Source organism: Maniola jurtina, chromosome 24 (assembly GCF_905333055.1).
Source record: "Maniola jurtina chromosome 24, ilManJurt1.1, whole genome shotgun sequence".
Taxonomy (NCBI): domain Eukaryota; kingdom Metazoa; phylum Arthropoda; class Insecta; order Lepidoptera; family Nymphalidae; genus Maniola; species Maniola jurtina.
In genome coordinates this window covers 3,671,087-3,690,139 of record NC_060052.1, presented here as the reverse complement: position 1 = coordinate 3,690,139, position 19,053 = coordinate 3,671,087, and the positions used below count along the sequence as shown (strand labels likewise).

The 19,053-nt window shown below is 36.6% G+C and overlaps 2 protein-coding genes and 1 long non-coding RNA gene across 4 annotated transcripts; 1 reads left to right on the top strand and 2 right to left on the bottom strand.

The window, feature by feature from the left end:
- The first annotated feature begins 1,871 nt into the window (after nt 1-1,871).
- On the top strand, nt 1,872-3,928 carry LOC123877590. The gene is made up of 3 exons (XR_006798622.1): nt 1,872-2,145; nt 2,671-2,730; nt 3,725-3,928. It is a non-coding gene; the product is annotated as an uncharacterized LOC123877590 (long non-coding RNA).
- Nucleotides 3,929-5,452: 1,524 nt separating this feature from the next.
- LOC123877577 lies at nt 5,453-6,836 on the bottom strand. The gene is made up of 3 exons (XM_045924394.1): nt 6,699-6,836; nt 6,303-6,365; nt 5,453-5,792 (listed from the first exon to the last, which is right to left on the bottom strand). The coding sequence occupies exons 1-3, from the start codon at nt 6,774-6,776 to the stop codon at nt 5,478-5,480; spliced, it is 456 nt and encodes a 151-aa protein (XP_045780350.1). The 5' UTR covers nt 6,777-6,836; the 3' UTR covers nt 5,453-5,477.
- Nucleotides 6,837-7,603: 767 nt separating this feature from the next.
- Nucleotides 7,604-18,773, bottom strand: LOC123877545. 2 transcript variants are annotated; one of them, XM_045924355.1, is made up of 12 exons: nt 18,236-18,773; nt 17,754-17,915; nt 16,754-16,842; nt 15,245-15,326; nt 14,782-14,863; nt 14,059-14,260; nt 13,207-13,342; nt 12,379-12,550; nt 9,865-9,964; nt 9,391-9,460; nt 7,770-8,745; nt 7,604-7,672 (listed from the first exon to the last, which is right to left on the bottom strand). In XM_045924355.1, exons 1-12 carry the CDS (start codon nt 18,245-18,247, stop codon nt 7,611-7,613), a joined length of 2,145 nt encoding a protein of 714 aa, XP_045780311.1. In that variant the 5' UTR covers nt 18,248-18,773; the 3' UTR covers nt 7,604-7,610. The 2 variants fall into 2 exon arrangements, with proteins under 2 accessions (XP_045780311.1, XP_045780310.1); XM_045924354.1 differs by having other exon boundaries at nt 18,457-18,773.
- Nucleotides 18,774-19,053: the final 280 nt, after the last annotated feature.

The window sequence follows — 19,053 nt, the reverse complement described above, 5'->3', positions numbered from 1 at the left end:
TGCAGCGCCTAGGTGGAAGGGGTTTAAGAAAATTGTAAGCGATTCATTTAATTTAATTTGTTTTTAATTTTATTCCCTTTTATTTACTTTTGACGACTTAATTTGGTACAGAGGTAGTTTGCATCCCGGAAATTGGCATAGGCAACTTTTTATCTCGGGAAAGCAAAGAGTTCCCACGGGATTTTAAAAAACCTAAATCCACGCGAACGAAGTCACGGGCATCATCTTTTTTTTTTTGAGCATATTAAAACAAAATTAGAAATCCAAGAGTGAAGCTCGCCCGACTTCATACCTAGGTACATTTACACGTGCAGCTAAACAAAAATTATTTTCTACTTTTTAGTGTTTTTGGTTTTTGAAGTCGGTTTTATTTTTCTTTTGAAAATGTTTTATTTCACAATTTTTAGTGGCCCCACTGTACTATAATATGCTATGCCCAGTTAAAACCCTACTTTTTACTAAACTATTACACTGATCGCGAGCAATTTGCTCTTATCCATTGAGGAGTTCTGTTCTCCATCTCCGAAGATATTCATCAGATCTTCACCAAATTTATATGGGACCACCTGCACAGTATACCCTTTCAAACAAAAAAAATTTCCAAATCGGTCCAGGGTTCTTTGAGTAATCGGAGAACATACATAAAAAAAAAGATCCCGACGAATTGAGAACCTCCTCCTTTTTTGGAAGTCGGTTAACAATATGTCCACGAATTCGCCCATGTGGATTTAGATTTTCAAAATCGCGTGGGAACTCTTTGATTTTCGGGCAAAATGTAGCAATATCCAGTCTGTCTCCAGGATGCAAATTATTATCCTGGTGTCCCGGGGACTTTGGCACCCTATCTGTTTGTAATTTTACTGTCATTTATTAAATTTGTAAATTTGGTTGAATAAAAGATGTTTATTATTTTATCATTATTATCTATGTACGTGGTAAAATCTGTTAAATGATTGGGCCGTGATAAGGTAGCAAACAGACAGACACACTTTCGCATTATGCATATAATAAGGATATCAAAGTGGTAGTATGGATGTTCTCTTTTTTTCTATACCAAGTGTAAATTAAAAATTTATAACACCTCCGACAAGTGAAGGTTACAGTAACTAGAAAAGAGCTGATAACTTTTAAACGGCTGAACCGATTTTCTTGGATTATAGCTGAGAACACTCTCGATCAAGCCACCTTTCAAACAAAAAAAACTAAATTAAAATCGGTTCAATAGTTTAGGAGCTACGATGCCACAGACAGATACACACGTCAAACTTATAACACCCCTCTTTTTGGGTCGCGGGTTAATAAAATACAATAAAATGGATGTAATTATTGATATAACATTTTTAATTACAGGAAAAGTTTGGGCGCAACATACGCAATGGTATCGCGAAGGCGGGCCCAGCGGTGGGAGTCGTGGGCCAAGCCGCGGCCATCGCTAAAGGATAAATATAGGCTTAGCATGTACAAGTGCATCTAGGTTTTTATTAAAATGTATATTTTAAAAGTGTAACCTATGGAAATTAGTATTAATTTGTTTTAAAATAAATATTTTATACTTTTCTTTTCGAGTTTTTGTTATATTTTTAGGGTTCCGTACCTCAAAAGGAAAAGAGGAATCCTTATAGGATCACTTTGTTGTCTATCTGTCTGTCTATCTGTCCGTCCGTCCATCGTGTCTGTCAAGAAAACCTATAGGGTACTTCCCGTTGACCTAGAATCATGAAATTTGGCAGGTGGGTCTTATAGTACAAGTACACAGATACACAGATTCACAGATACACAGATACACACGTCAAACTTATAACACCCCTCTTTTTGGGTCGGGGGTTAATAAAAAAACACATATTGTGAATTTAACGACGAAAACCCAAAAACAAACGTCGATTAAAATCCAATTCTATAACTTTGTTTTACAAGCATACCTATTGGAGTTTCGTTTTTAGATCGGAAAATGATGTCGAAATCGACAGGAAGTTTTAATTAAACAAGTTTTTGACTTATTAGATTCTTTTTTTTAGGTCTGAGTGATTAAAATTCTAGATCACTGATTTCATAGTAGAAATCTGGAAGATGTCGTTTTATTATAATTTTGTTATATTATTCCTATTTGTAAAAATAAATTATATTGTAGCTGAAAAAAATTATAAAGTAAGTAAGCTGTAATAATAAAAACCTACTATTATAATTTCCAGAGACCACATTTTTTTATTTTTTTATTTATTATTATTGACATTAAAAAATATACAGAGAGTTTTTGTTACATTCAGCGCCAAAACCAGTTGGTTTTACCAACTGTGGTAAAACCAACTGTGGTTTGATGTGGTGGTGGTTTTAACATTCTGCGGTAATATAATTATATTTGGTTACTTAATATATTAAAGACATAATAGGTGTCTAACTAACTTTTCGGAGTTAATATTATGTGTTTCAAACAATTGAATACCACTTGATTTAAGGGTGAAGGAAAACATCGTGAGGAAGCCTGTGTGCTATAGTTTTAGAATTCCAGAGTGTTCCCCATAAGGTGCGTGAAATCTGCCAATCCGTACTTAGCTAGCGTGGTCTATGGCCAAATCCTTTTCATTTTGAGAGAAGATCTCTGAAGATGAGAGGAGGAGAGGTGCTCAGTAGTGATACGTACAATTTATTAATCAGTCATATTATTTATTGCAGAGTTTGTATAAACAGAACTGTTGGATCGATCCAAGTGGTGCTAAGAAGATACATTTAAGGGTGAGCTTAAGATTGTTTATTGAAAACTAGATGATGTCCGCCATTTTGTCGGCGTGGATTTAGGTTTAGGTTTAAAGAGTTTATTTCTCAGAAGAACAATGTTCACTTATATGAGAATAATTCTAAATATAAATATAGTTAAAACATAATTTTTAAAGGTACGGTGACTTTATACAATAATAATATTTCAAAACATGCTATATCCTAAGTTAACAAAACTAAAATATATATCTATCTATCTATCAATCTATTGTCTGACAGTACTTTTTTAACTCGGTTTTAAATTTTGGAAAAGATTTTTCCTCCGATATGTGTTTTGGCAAGTCATTATATAGTAGCGCTCCCTCAAACTGTATAGTTTTGGTAGGTACCATAATTAGTCCTAGCTTTAGTTAATTGTAGCTTGTGCTTGTTACGTGTACCATATTTATGAGATTTTGTTTTAAAAGTGGTTTGTGTATGTACGGAGTCCAAAAGTATTTTTTTTTTTTTTTTAGGTTAGATTTAGGTTTTTTAACCTCCGATCCAAAAAGAGGGGTGTTATGAGTTTGACGTGTGTATCTGTGTGTCCGTGTATCTGTGTATCTGTCTGTGGCATCGTAGCTCCTAAACTAATGAACCGATTTTAATTTGGTTTTTTTCAGTTTCAGATCAGTGGTATGAGTAGGTAAGTATAAATAATAATGTACAGACACACTTTCACATTTGTAACATTAATAAGTAAATTACTTTTTTTTCTTTTTTTCTTTCTCGTCTGGCTTTACAAAGATTAGCCAATGTCAAGTGTGTAGTTATTTGTAACAAGTTAGTTAAACTATACAAGTATGGACCCCGTCTGTGCCCACGCTCGCCGACATACGCACGGCACCCCTTTAGAGTGCTTTCCAATCAGTTTAATAAAAAAAAAACACTCCAAAACGGCAGAGCACGACCTCCAGCTAACACCAACACAGACGAAGTCCCAGTAAATTACTAATAAGTAAATTTACTACAGGTAAAACGGCATGTTGAGCCAATGACCGAAAATGTACTGACTCATGCTCTCAGAGAAACAAAACAGAAAAATCCATACGTGAAAAAGAAAGGATTTCATAAGAAACAATCCTTAAATAAAAACGTGATGCAAACGCTGAAGAAGAAGATCCAGTTGTTTTTAAGGAATAAGATAAAGAACCGAATAAACTATTGAATAAATTTTGATTTTTATTTATATGTACCTACTAGCTGATGCCCGCGACTTCGTTCGCGTGGATGTAGGTTTTTAAAGTTCCCGTGGGAACTCTTTGATTTTCCGGGATAAAAAGTAGCCTATGTGCTAATCCAGGGTATAATCTATCTCCATTCAAAATTTCAGCCCAATATGTCCAATAGTTTTTGCGTGAAGGAGTAACAAACATACACACACACACACACACACACATACAAACTTTCTCCTTTATAATATTAGTGTGATTAAATTTGTAGATACGTAGCTGGATATGTCCCTGCTTGTAAAAAAAATATCCACATTATAAGGAATCAGTTTATCAGTAGAGATAACAGTAGAAAAAATATAGATTCAAGGCATGGTCGCTAACTATAAGCCTCATAAGAAAGCTCAGATTCACTCAGCGCGCGATGAAGAGAGCTTGTACGCTTGGAGTTTTGCTACTAATCAATTAAATGAGAAGATCTGTAAGACAACCAGAATAACCGACATAGCTCAACGGGTTACGAAGCTGAAGTGGCAATGGGAGGGGCACATAGTTCAAAAAACCGATAGAGTTCCAAGATGCTAGAATGGCAACCTCACACGTGGCATCTGGAAGTCCCTACAAGAGACCTATGTCCAGCAGTGCTCATTGATAATGATGATTATGAATTTATATCTCGTTCACACAAGCTGCGTAAGCGTAGACGTAGCGCGTACCATTGCGTTGTAATGTATGGAACTGTATGAAACATGGCACACTGCTTGCGTAAAGCGTGGACGTATGCGTAACCCGGTGTGCAAGGGGATTACGCGCGTCACTACGCACGTGTCACGTGTACGCAATTGGCCTTTATTTACCAATATTTTGCAAATATATACAAAATTAAAAGAAAAACATAAACCATTTCCAGTCTATTTAAATAAAGAACATTTTGACTTTTCGAGATGATTATACTAGACATCAATCATCAGGATTCATGAATCATGGTCATTTATATCTCATTATGAAAGGAGACTCGGTCTCTATTGCCACCGTGGGTTGAGATTTGAAGTGATGAATCATTTAATATTAAATATTAGCATTTATTAGATATTTCTGCGCTCATTGAGCTGGCAGCGATAAGTCGGGATGATAGCAAGAGATCTGATGGATTGGCGCTGGTACCCTGGGAATGGGGACGGACCCTAATGTGGGATGCAATGTGCGTTGATGCATTGGCTCTGTGTTATATCAGGGAGGAAGCATCAAAACCGGGAGCCGCAGCAGAAATGGCTTAAACCGGTAAGCAGCGCAAGTATGCCTCTCTTATCGAGAGTTACATTTTGTTCCGTTTGCCGTGGAGACCCTGGGGCCATGGAGTCTTCGTGCTAAAAAAAATTATCAGACATATTACCGTGGTTAATATCATTTGTTGCGCAACGGATCAGCCTGGCTGTCCAGCGTGGAAATGCAGCTAGTATTAATGGCATCCATGATGCGTACAGTAATTTGATATTGCATAAATTAATATTAGCGATAGTGAAAAAAACAAGATTTCTTTTGGTAAATATTTATTCACTCATTCATTTTAATATGTACAATAATATCTACTGGTTTTCCGTTCCTATCGCTATCCCTCGAATCTGACATCTTGGAGTCTGTACCAATTTCGTTTAAAGTAGTTTTAAAGAACTTCTTGTTGCTGGTGTTTTTTCTTCTTCTCTTTCTCCTCTTCTTTTCTCCTTCTTTTGTAGATTTTTTTGGATATGTAGGCTTTTTATCGTTTGTTGTTTTCTTGTTATTCTTTTGACGTCGTCTTCGAAATTCAGCAAACTCTGCATGCTCATGCTCGATACTATCAGTCGGGTCCCTCCGATTCAACTGAATATCCTGTAGTAATGGAACCCCCATTACATTCGTTACATACAACGCTAAATATTACAAGTAAAATCAAATACAAAATACGAACCTACAGTGCGTGACAGATTGAGAGGGCAACCGGGGCGTCCCTCCGCCTCATACCAAAATTGCCATCTCAGCCTGTCGCGTACTATACATAGATGTCGCTAACTATATGGGCCTCATAAGAAAGCTCAGAGTCACTCAGCGGGCAATGGAGAGTGAGAGTTCTCTATGTGAAATAAAAAATGAGGAGTTCCTTCTGTATCTTTAAAAGCCGATTGACACGCGCGCACGTACACGTGACGCTTGCTGTGACGCGCGTGAATCCGTAGACGTAACTGCACGCATTACGTCTACGCGAACGTTCACGCCACGCAAGCGGTATGCCATGTCTCATACAGTTCCATACATTACAACACAATGCTACGCGCTACGTCTACGTTTACGCGACGCATACGCCGCCTGTGTGGCCGGTTCTTTACAAACATTTTAACTTACCTTTAGTTCTTGAATATGTCGCCTTTCCCAATTAGGTAATATTTCATTATTATTTGCATGTACCTGAAAATTCATACTAAATACTAAAATATCTTTAAGACGACTAGCTTGTGCCCGCGACTTTGTCCGCGTGGACTACACGAATTTCAAACCCCTAACCCTTTAGGGTTGAATTTTGAATCATTTCTCAGCGAATCTCAACGCCATAATAGCTATCTGCATGCCAAATATCAGCTCGATCCCTCCAGTTTAGTTTGTGTTGTGTTGTAGATCAGTCAGAGAGTCAGTTAGTCAGTTTTTCTTATGTAAATGTTTCAATAAACTAGTTAATAATATGATGTATCTTTGAATGGTTTATGCATGGTTATATTTTCGAACTTAGACATACATACTTACCTTATTTTCAAAGTCAATGTTAAAAAATTGTAATATACAGAAAAGAATGGACGTGATTACAAGTTGTATATCCTTCATCTCAAAGCGATAATGTTTCAACTTTGCCTACGAAAGCTACGAGTATTAACTCCAAAGTACACATTTTAAGAGGGCTCTCTCCGTCACTCGTTTCATACAATCGTAGTTCCAATTTCATTTGAATATTAAGCAACCAAAGTCCATGAAATTTTGCAGACATATTCTAGAAACTAATAATAATATCTGTGTATGTGGTTTTCCAGATTTCTGTTAAAATATTCGGTTTCAAAGTTACGCGGTCTTAAAAATTTTCATACAAATCTTTGAGCCCCTGTTATTTTAAAACTACATATTTTTAGAAAAATCTAAAACACCACAGACACAGATATTAGTTTCTAGAATATGTCTGCAAAATTTCATGGACTTTGTTTGCTTAGTATTCAAATGAAATTGGAACTACGATTGTATGAAACGAGTGACGGAGAGAGCCCTGTTAATGTTTACAAAACAAGTTTCAAGTTATTTAGTACCTACCTACGTTGTATTCATTTCGTTCTTATCTTAAGTTCGTGGAAAACGGTAATTTTCTCTTGTAGCCACCGGGCTATAAGCTGATACATAAAATGTTGCAAAGAAAAATATAAAGATGTTTCTTGCCTATAAGCCAGACTTTGAATAAGCATCGCGCATATAAAAATACTAGCTATAATATAGCTAAAAATAGCTATGCCCACTGACTTATTTCAAAACCCTATTTTACCTCCTTAAGGGTTGAAATTACAAAAATCCTTTCATCTATTCAACTACCGGATCACAAACAGATTGATGGATTAAGAAAACAGTAAAAAAAAAGGTTTATCAAAAATGTATAATTTATTAAAATACTATGGCCTTTTACGATTTTGAAGTTGGTGATAGGTTGGCAGCATTCTTCTCATGTGTTGGTCGGCAGGCATCTAAATATCAATAAATATAGACACTTATATATACACTTTATAATCCTTGAATACGTCTACAAAACAATTTGGCACTTTATATACTTTAGTTACTTACTTACTTTGTCTCTATTTCTATCATTATTATCAAAAACTTGAAGTTTTCTTTCTAAATAATCAAGTTTGTCTTGATAAAACTTTCGTTTTTCAAGAGTTAGTATATCGTCGTCCCGCCTCGAAAGAGTGTTTTCATTATTAAAATCATTTGTTTCCTCTCTTTTGTTATTTTGATTATTTCTTATACCATGCATGTTTCGTATTCCAAACAATTCGCGATATTTTTTATTACTAAACGATGTATCTTTAAAATTATTGTCAAGTTGATTTACTTTTACAGAGGTTTTGCTGTTTCTTAGGCCTTCTTTGTTTGATATTTGATTATTTTTGAATTTATTGAGATCTTTTTCTCTTATGGTACTAAATTGCTCTTCATGTTTATGTAGCCTGTCGTTTCCTAAAAATTCATCTAAGTTTGTAGTTTTATCTTTAACTTCATTAATGTTGCTACTTTTCCTGGTAGAAACAGCTTTTTCAACAAATGTGTTATAAATTTTTCGAATTTTATGATCTAAAACATTTTTTCTGTCGCAAGCTAGTTGAACGTTTTCAGCTTCTTCTTCTAATTTGTTTAACAAACTCATTATTTTACTATTTGTTTTAACTTTTGGTGACTTCGTATTAATTGTGTTTCTTGGTAAAATTAAATTATCAAAAACTATCCTTAGCCTCGTTTTTTCAAAATCTTCTTTTTCTGCATCATTGGTATGACTTACTTGACTTATATTTTGTAGTTTTATGGCTGAAAATGCACTATTTTTAACGGTAAGCGGTAAATTTACGTCTTTATCTGTAATTGTTTTGAGTCTTGTATTTAAATACTTAGAAACAAGTTTGCGTGCATTTGAAAAATCTCTTCTCGGACTTACATCATTTTTGACTAATTTAGTTTCTTTACTTTCAGAAGTCTTAAGTTTTCTTTGAGGTAATTCAAATACAGATGGCTTTAAGAATATACTTCCTCTTAAATTATGTCCCTGAAACAGAAATTATAATACACAAATGCAGTTACTAATAAATTAAATGTAAAGTATCTACTAATTGTTTTAACTTACAAATTGATAACAAAAAGTAATTCTCACTGTCATCGATGAAAGTGAAATTCCTCTAAAGTCTTTCAGATAATAAAAAAATTTCAAAAGAAAAATAAAACCGACTTCAAAAACCACAAACACTAAAAAGTAAAAAATAAGTTTTGTTTAGCTACACGTGTAATGTTAGATACATTACACGTGTAGCTAAAGTCGAGCGAGCATATTAAAACAAAATTAGATTTACAATTTTTAGTGGCCCGACTGTACTATAATATGCTATGCCCAATTAAAACCCTACTGTTTACTAAGTTATTACACTGATCGCGAGCAATTTGCTCTTATCCATTGAGGAGTTCTGTTCTCCATCTCCGAAGATATTCATCAGATCTTCACCAAATTTATGTGGGACCCCCTGTACAGTATACCCTTTCAAACAAAAAAAAATCCAAATTCGTCCAGGGGTCTTTGAGTAATCGGGGAACATACGTAAAAAAAAAGATTCCGACGAATTGAGAACCTCCTCCTTTTTTGGAAGTCAGTTAAAAAGGACAAAAAAAACATAGGTTTATGAACAGGAATCAATTTTACCGTTGGATGAGTATTATCTTGGTAGCCTGGATCTATTTCAGTCTTCATCATTTTGCAATTGCTTTCATTTCTAAAACATAAATAATATTTAAAGGTTACTTTTGTTTGTTTAGTGCTAGAACTCATCAGGTCATTAGAAATAGATATACGACATACGTGATAGTTATATCTAAATTGATTCAATGGTTTTAAACCCCAACCCAAAAAGAGGGGTGTTATAATTTTGACGTGTGTATCTGTGTATCTGTCTGTGGCATCGTAGCTCCTAAACTAATGAACCGATTTTAATTCAATTTTTTTTTTGTTTGAAAGGTGGCTTGATAGAGAGTGTTCTTAGCTATAATTCAAGAAAATCGGTTCAGCCGTTTGAGAGTTATCAGCTCTTTTCTACTTACTGTAACCTTCACTTGTCGGGTGTGTTATAAATTTTTTATTTACACTTGTTAATCTTTTATGGTAAGGTTTCTATTTTACCTGTATTCGGCGCTGAGTTTGGAAGGTGGTGCGTTTTCGACGGTGATTATGGGCAAAATCACAACTGCGGGCTTACATTCTTTCCCCTTACAGGAAAACGCTGAAATAAATTAATTTGGAAATCTGATGAAAAAAGTTACAAGCGATAACTTGCTTTAAGTTATACCTACCAGTTAAAATAACAAAGTTGTACAAGAGCACAGTCATCATCATCATGATCAACCAATCACCGGCTCACTACAGAGAACGGATCTCCTCTCAGAGTGAGAAGTGGCCTGACCATAGCCTGTCACGCTGGACAAGTGTGGATTGGCAGACTTCAAACACCTTTGAGAATATTATGGAGAACTCTCAATCATGCACGTTTCTTCGCGATGTTTTCCTTCACCGTTAAAGCAAGTGATATTTAATTACTTAAAAGGCACATAACTTCGATAGTTAGAGGTGCGTGCTTGGGACAGAATCCCTGACCTCCGATTAGAAGGCGGACGTCCTAACCACTAGGCTATCACAACTTAAAGTATAGTAGGAACAGGAGCTGCATAGTAACTATAAAGAGTTATCTCTTTATTCTGTGACAGGAGAGTTATCTTAATCTGACCTGACTGACTGACTATCCTTACTAAATAGTAAAGTTAGGTCAGTTAGTTATCTTGCAGAGTCACTTCAGCTAATAGCAAGTTATTTACTCTTATCCGTAGAGGAGTTCTCCCTTCTTGAAGATATTCATCAGATCTCCACCAAACAATATGATCTACTTTAGGGACATGTGGCCTAGTTGCGACAATCTCTTAGACAGATTTTAGAGCCTCGATAGCTCAACGGTTGAGGAGCGTACTGAATTCCGAAAGGTCGGCGGTTCAAATTCCACCCGTTGCACTATTGTCGTGCACACTCCAGGCACAAGCTTTACGCTTAATTGGAGGGGAAAGAGGAGTATCAGTCATGATTAGCATGGCTACAATTCTTTAAAAAAAAAGATATAAGTGGAGTGGATTACGCCGGTTAAGCAACGTATTTCAGTTTGGATGCCTGACTCATGAGGTCTTTGGCCTTTTCGTATCTTCGTGACTCGTATAGCATGGTTAATGGACGTTTAAGCCATCTTAGTCCCTGTTATCACTACCATTCAGTTTTAATACCATCTGATAATAACTGATGATAATTCTTAAAAAGATAAAGTTTAATACTAAAACCCGACTACTCTAAAATATAGTAAAAAATATGTTTTTTTTTTCGCTCGGTATATTTTATAGGTCTATGATTTTATCTTTTTAAAAAAAAGAATATTAGCCATGCTAATCATGACTAATACTCCCCTTTCCCCTCCAATTAAGCGTAAAGCTTGTGCTAGGAGTGGGTACGACAATAGTGCAACGGGTGGGGTTTGAACCGCCGACCTTTCGTAATTCAGTTCGCTCCTCAACCGTTGAGCTATCGAGGCTCTACATTGCTACCCCATATGTATTACATTTACCTATATCTATGAACTCAGAATTTCCTCCTCTTTTATTTAACATCTCATTCAAGACAATAGCAAATAAAAAATTTATACAAACTGCTAAAATAATAACCCTTCCTTTTGGCTTTACTTTGCTGGGTAAAATCATGAAGAGAAGAAACTCGTGATAGAATTTCGCGTTTCTCCATGCAGACAACCTTCATGAAACTTTTAATTAAATTATGTCTCAATTTCAAAGGCTATTCAAGTGTTTGAAGTTCTAAAGGAGTTTTGGAGAGAAGTTACAAAGCAAGTGTCAATTACTTAAGTTAACTTTAAGTTATGTCACTTCAATGTCAAAATATCGGTTATCGTAATAGTATATTTCATTTAAAAAAAATAATTTAGAGGTAGGCTAAAATAAAAAATACAAAATAGTACATTACAATCCAGGCCGGAAATATGGCAATCATCGGACAGTAATGGAAGGACGAGGCGAAGCCGATGTCTTCCTAAGTGATTTTAAAAGGACTAGGCGCCAACCGAGTTCTTTTAAACTAAACGAGGTCGTTTAGGCCATTACGGAAGGGTTCCGTACCATCATACAATATACACCTAACACTTTTATGTACAAGTACAATGATGGACAACGCCGTTTTTATGTGATTTAGTAAACTAATAATTATAATATTTTATCGTGAACACATTTTCATTTTTTTTTGTGCTGTGACTACAAAATGGTTTAAGGATTTTTTCCTTTAGGTACTTGCGCTAAGACCTACCAACCTACCTTTAAGGGTACAAACAGATCATATAATAAGATAGATATTACCGAGAATAAACATGGAAATATCACATTTTACATATACGGGTCATATTGACCCACCTCAAAGTCCGTGTAACAATTTTCTATCACAATGACGCCGGGTTAATGATTCTAAAAGAACGTGAAGTAGGTACCCCATAAGTTTTGATTCCCTTTTCTTGACAGACATGACAGACAGACAACGGATTAATCCTACAAGGGTTACTCTTTTCCTTTTAAAGTACGGATCCCTAAAAAGGTAACGTACGCAGTTGTCTGCCACTTTCGTAGCACAAGCAGTCGTCATCTTCGTCATAGCCGAGCGGGCAACCACATTTGACGGTGTAACCCACTTCTGTGGGAGGATCCGTCGTGTATACTCGGTACTTTCTCGGCGTACTGAGAATCCGTGATGATAGGTTGCAGATTACACGGACAACCTAGAGATTTTGATAATCGTTAACAATCAAAACAAAAATTGAATATATTCAATAGAAATAACATTCTGTGAAAATTTCAATTATCTATCTATTACGGATTACAGCCTGCTGACAGACAGACAGACGGACGTATAGCTTAGTAAAAGGGTCCCATTGGCACCGTTCGGGCATCGAATACATACTCGTAGGTGTATCGTTGGATATGAGAGCATAAAAAAATGGAACTATAAAATTCAAAATTTCAAGAACCAAGCTTTTTAAAATTTATTTATAAAGTGGGCTCTACACTCGCGGCGCGAACGGCCGCGAAATCCTGCACTGCGAATCACGAGTGTAGATGTCAGATCACTCCTATCAGGTGTTGGCCTTCGCGTTCGCGCTTCCCGCCTTTCCCCGATCAGTGTCGGTTTTTGGTCCGCGACAAAGGGTTTGCGGAGGAAACTCTTAGATTTAGGTGGTGCAAGACCGTAGGCGTGTGGAAGTCCATACAAGAAACCTATGTGTGTCTAGGAATGGACGTCTATCTAAAGATCTCTTTTTAGATAGAGGTCTAATAATACCAGACCTTCGTTATAAAATAACGAAGATCTGGCACGCGCTGGCTCTTAGTCCAATCGGTTTATAACGATGAAGTGGTTACTAAAGTAGCACTTTACATGATGAAACAAATTCAAGGTGTGTTCCTTCGATACAGCGTAGTCGAATTCTATGAAGACTGAAATCCCACAGCCGACGTGGGTGGCTCTGCCGTGGATGATCTCCAAAAAACTATTTGAAGATAGATGTTTGGGCCTGAAAATACAAAAAACATTTTTTTCAAACTATCGTAAGTGATTTCCAATAAAAGTATAGATTGTTACGGCTATACCCACGTATTTTACCGATTATACACAAGTTTAAAAAAGCAATTAAAAGTATGCTCCTGGAAAAAGCATATTATAAAATCGAAGATTATGTAAATGACAAAAAAGCATGGATTTGGCTCACTCCAGCAATGCGCGGGGCTGCAATTGCTTTTATAGTTATAGTATGGTATTATTGTAAATTGTAAATTGAGCACTTGAAAAGAGCAACCGCCGAGTTTCTTGCTGGTTCTTCGCGGTAGGAACGGCATTCCGAACCAGTGGTAGATTATTTTGACGATTCAAAAGCACTTGTTAAGGTTTATTTGAATAAAAATCATTCTATTTAATCGACGGAAGCTCGACTAGTTATGAACCCATCTGGGTCCTTTTTCAATGGGACCTCTGCTCGGTGCGCGTTGCAGTTGACTCTCGTCGATTAAATACATGAAAAGCAGTAACTCTATGTATATGTCGTAGCGAAATGGTATAAGCCAGGAGTTAGCCAACTCTCTTAGGGATATGGCTAACGGAACGACAACTCAATTAGACTATTTCACTAAACAAAACAATCTACGTACCGGAACGCTAAATCTCTTGTAGGGTGGTAACTAGCCATGGCCAAGTCTCCCATCAGAGAAAAACTCACGTCACTCACGAACTCACCATATATAATTTTGATCCGTGATGTCATCAGGGTGTACGTTCTCTTTACTTCTGTACCACGATCTCAGCGTGGAATGAATGCCGTATACAACTTTTTCCAAACTGAATCCAGTGTAGTTGAAAAGAGTTCGAGCGTTAACTGGAATCCAGTTTTCATCGAAACGGGTCAAGCCTAGCACCTGTCCCGGATCAGGGAACCTTTCTGGAAAAAATTTAAAACAAAATATACAACGAATAAAAAATGTGCTTTAACACAAAATATACTTACAAGGAATAAAAAATGTTTGCTTGTATAAATGTTAACAGGGGGTTAGGGGGTGGAATTTTCAAAAATCCCGAAACGTCCTTCTTCATTTTTGCCCAGAAGTCCAAATACCAATTTTCACGGATGAAATTTGAAAAATGACGGACTTTTGTAGAAATTTTCATTCCCTATTTAACCCCGTTGAGGTACAACTTCTTAAAACGCTGAAACATTATTTCTTCGTTTCAAACTCCAAATACCAATATTCATCGATGTAACTTTAAAAATGACGGACTTTTATACTTTTCATCCCCAATTTAACCGCGTTACGGGTTGATTTTTCAAAAAATCCGTTCTTAGTGGATGCTTAAGTTAAATAGAAGAAACGTACTGTTCTTCAACAGTTATAAGGAGTATAATGCAGAAAGGGAGGTATTAACTAAGAAATAGTAGGTATTATACGGTACGTATTTTCTTACCTGTAGCTCGGCACATGTCTTGACCTATGGTACAAGTGTTAGCCCACACTTGGGCCAACGTGGATAGTTCAGGGTCCCACTCCTGTAACATAAGACATTGCTACCTACAAAATTTCATGCTCCTAGGTCAACGGGAAGTACCCTATGGGTTTTGATAACCTTGCCCCTTGCTAGGTCTTGAGAGACACGACAGACAGACAGACAGGCAACTAAGTTATCCTATAAGAGCTTTTTCTGGAGAGACGGATCCGTAAGAAAATATTTTGCTCTATTTTGTCCCGGCTTAAGTTGAGTGAAATTTCTGAAAATCCTCTGGTCTATGGCCTAGCTAGAGAACACTTCTAGCACTTTCCACCTGGTGAAATCGCTACCAAGGGTTAACTTGAAAATAAATTTAATGATTGTCAATCTCCGATAACAGACGGCGACGAAAGAAGAATCAGAAAAAATCTAATGGCCTTACCAATCGGTACATCCCATAAGCTCTCGGTAGAGTAAGATTTCCAAGTCCAAACGTCTTGCCTCGAGCTGATCTGCTTCTTATCCTAGAACAGAAATTAGAATGTCTTAATCCTCAGCATAAAGTCAAAATCAAAGTCAAAGTCAAAATCATTTATTCAAAGTAGGTACAATTATACTCCTTTTGATGGTCGAAATTGTTAAATTTGGACGATATAGTGGTGATAATTAATTACGTAACTTAAAACTAAAGCTACGAGGGTTCCAAACGCGCCCAAGTCTGAGAAGAGCCCACAATAAACTCAGTCGGGTATTCTTTTTTTTTATTATCACCACTTTACAAAATCATATAAACTTACTAGCCGATGCCCGCGACTTCGCCCGCGTGAATTTAGGTTTTTTGAAATCCCGTGGGAACTCTTTGATTTTCCGAGACAAAAAGTGGCCTATGTCACTCTTAAATATCCATGCTAAAAATCATATTTTTTGTATTGTAGTGCTAATCCAGGATATTATCTATCTTCATTCCAAACAGCCAAATCCGTACAGTGGTTTTTGCGTGAAGGAGTAACAAACATACACACACACACACACACACACACACACACACACACACACACACACACACACACACAAACTTTCGCCTTTATAATATTAGTGTGATAGTGTGATTAGAACTATCAAAGCTGATTGGCAACTCATTCATAAGCTTTCGTATCATTTAAATAATCCTTTACATTATAATAGGATTATAATATATGAATCATAATCTTTGATATTCGTAAATGGACAAAATGGAAGCGTATTAAAATGTATGTTGGGACACATAGTTCGAATAACTAGACGTTGAAGTTCAGAGGTGCTAGAATGGCAACCATGCACTGCTGGGCATACATCTTTTGTAGTGACTTCTACACGCCACGGTCTTGCGTCGCCTGTATCCAGCGGCTTCGTGCGACTCGGTTGATGTCATGATTTTTTATAATGTCACTATAAAGACTCTGTGACATTACAATGTCACTAAAACCAGGCCGATAAATTGCAAGAAATGAAGTCGATTGACAATCTACCGTTTAATTATAATATCACTAGTGAAATTGTATTATAATATCACGGCTTTGACATATCCATACGGCTGCGATATATCCAACAGCAATGGGGTTCACCAAACGATTTTCGGTTCGAGGTCGTTAATCCAGCATCATGGTGACCCCAAGGTCAAACAGTTTTTTGAACTATGTGCTCCACCCATCGCCACTTCGTTTTGACAACTTTGTGAGCTATGTCGCTATTCAACTTACAAGATATCTAGCCAAGTACCTTTTGAATAAGCTCATTTAACGAGACTTTATCAGGGAGTCAGAACTATGCAAGAACTGACCTTGCGGCTTGGCCATATTTTATTCGGAAAAATATATGCTTCTGCCGACATTTATTCTGTTTGTTTCTAGAACTAATCTTCATAAATAAATAAGAGAGTATAAGACAAGGTGTTAGAGAGTACCTAACTTACACATTAAGTAAATCAAGCAGTAGTTTAGCGTAGTCCTCGTTAATTGACACATCTTCTGTGCCTGTACAGAGCGGTCCCTTTGTTTTGTTCTGAAAACAACAAACACTTATTGAAATTGGATCAGCCCGCTGATTCGCTAGCTCAACGTCTAGCACTGAATGTTAGGACATTGGTTGGTTCTACATTGCTGCTTCACTGAGACATATTAAAATAATTTTCGTAGAAAACTATCAATGGATTAAAAATAAAGGTCAAATGTGCTCAGATAGCCACCGAGCGTATCAATTCGCTGGTCTGGTCTGAAAGGAAGGCTCCAATCTACCCATCAGATTCCATGGGTTCATTGCTACACTAGGCCTTTTCAAGAGCCACCTTTTCGTGACTAAAATGGTCCACCACCTTCTTGGAAACTTCTTGAGTTAGTCAGTCCAGTGGCCTAGAGATCTGCACTTCCCACTACGTATAGGGTTTCTGTAAAACACCTCTACCCCATAGGCAGCCAGTTCTGCCAAATTCATGATTTGCCTACTACCACTTCAGCTTGCTTATCTTTTGAGCTATGTCGGTCACTTTGCTGTGAGAGTCTCTCTGGCAGGAGGCTACGGCCGTAGCTAGCTACCATCTTACTGGCAAAGCTGTGGCGTCAAGCGGTTTAACGTCCTGGTACGATGCCGTATGGATACGGCGTATGGTAGCCTGCTGCCATCTTAGACTGCATCCTTACTAGGTGAGATCGTAATAAAGGGCTAACTTATGATGGAATAAAAAAACCGGGCAACTGCGAGTCAGACTCGCGCATCGAGGGTCCCCTACTCGGGTATTATACGGACGGACGGACGGACGGACAGATAACAAATTGATCCTATAAGAATTCCGTTTTTCCTTTTAAGGTACGGTACCCTAAAAAAGTGTAGTATCGGAATCCGGATTTTATTCCTAAAAGGCAGGCCCAATATAGCTAGCATAATTTAAGGGTTGTCATAAATAAAACGAAACTCACGGGATTGAAGTGCGTGCACATGACATGGGTCCCCTCGGCACATATCCCTATTCTCTTGCAGTAGTTGGCAGGATATATCGCTTGTTGTGATTTCTCGTCTATCACTTTTGAACATTTTACTAGTACTTCCATGAATACTAGTGTCAGCAGAGTTACCTTTAACTGGAACAATTTTTATTTACACTAATTAATATTATAATTAAGGAGCGGGGGAACAAAAAAGTGTATTCTGCATCAAGCAAAATTTTATAGAAGGAGAAAAAAACTGAAAGAAAGATGTTGACACTTTGCTGTAATTATGCTGTTCTGATCGAAATCACAAATTTTGTGACTTTGAATTTACCTACACATTTTCACAGAACTCTGTAGACACACATTTCTGGAATATGTCTACAAAATTTCATTGAGAAACGCGTATGGGACGCGTTGAGAGCGCGCCAGAAAAACAAATCTCTTATAGTGTCAATATTACATAACATTACCTCCTTATACATTATAGCTTTATTTTATTTAACAGGTCTTTTCCCATTTTGTTTTGTTTATTTTGTTGTCTAGTTAAATAATAACTTATCACATCATTTATTTTGACGTCATCTAGGCTATGTATTATTTTTGATTTCTTTCCTTTCGAGCTTTACAAAATTTTTATGAAAGTTATTTATTTATTTACAGGTAGATAATTTCACACACGTATACTACTTACACATAAATTAAAACTAACTGCCATTCAAATAGAATTTACTTTTTGAATTTTTTTGTAAAGACAATGGTGTTTAGAATCTGTATGGGATTGGGAAAAAAAGTCTGTATGAATTGATGGTTTTTATTAATTTTTCTTTTGAACATTCTGTTGTACCTATTGTTAGGGTGATATGCCGCCAGACCACAGCTGTGCAGTGTGCACTAAGATACGATTAGGATAAAATGGGGAATCCTGTATAGATAGAGCCTTGTTAGAACAAGTGTAAATTAAAAATTTATAACACCCCCGACAAGTGAAGGTTACAATAACTAGAAAAGAGCTGATAACTTTCAAACGGCTGAATCGATTTTCTCGGATTTTAGCTAAGAACACTCTCGAGTCTCAAGTCACCTTTCAAACAAAAAAAACTAAAGTGAAATCGGTTCTGGGTTTAGGAGCTACGGATGCCACAGACAGATACACACGTCAATCTTATAACACCCCTCTTTTTGGGTCGGGGGCTAAAAACTGATAGACGTCGGGGTCCCAAGTCCTATAATGGAGACCTCGTACAGGAAAGCGTAGCGCTGGAAGACCTTGGACATGGACAAATGACAT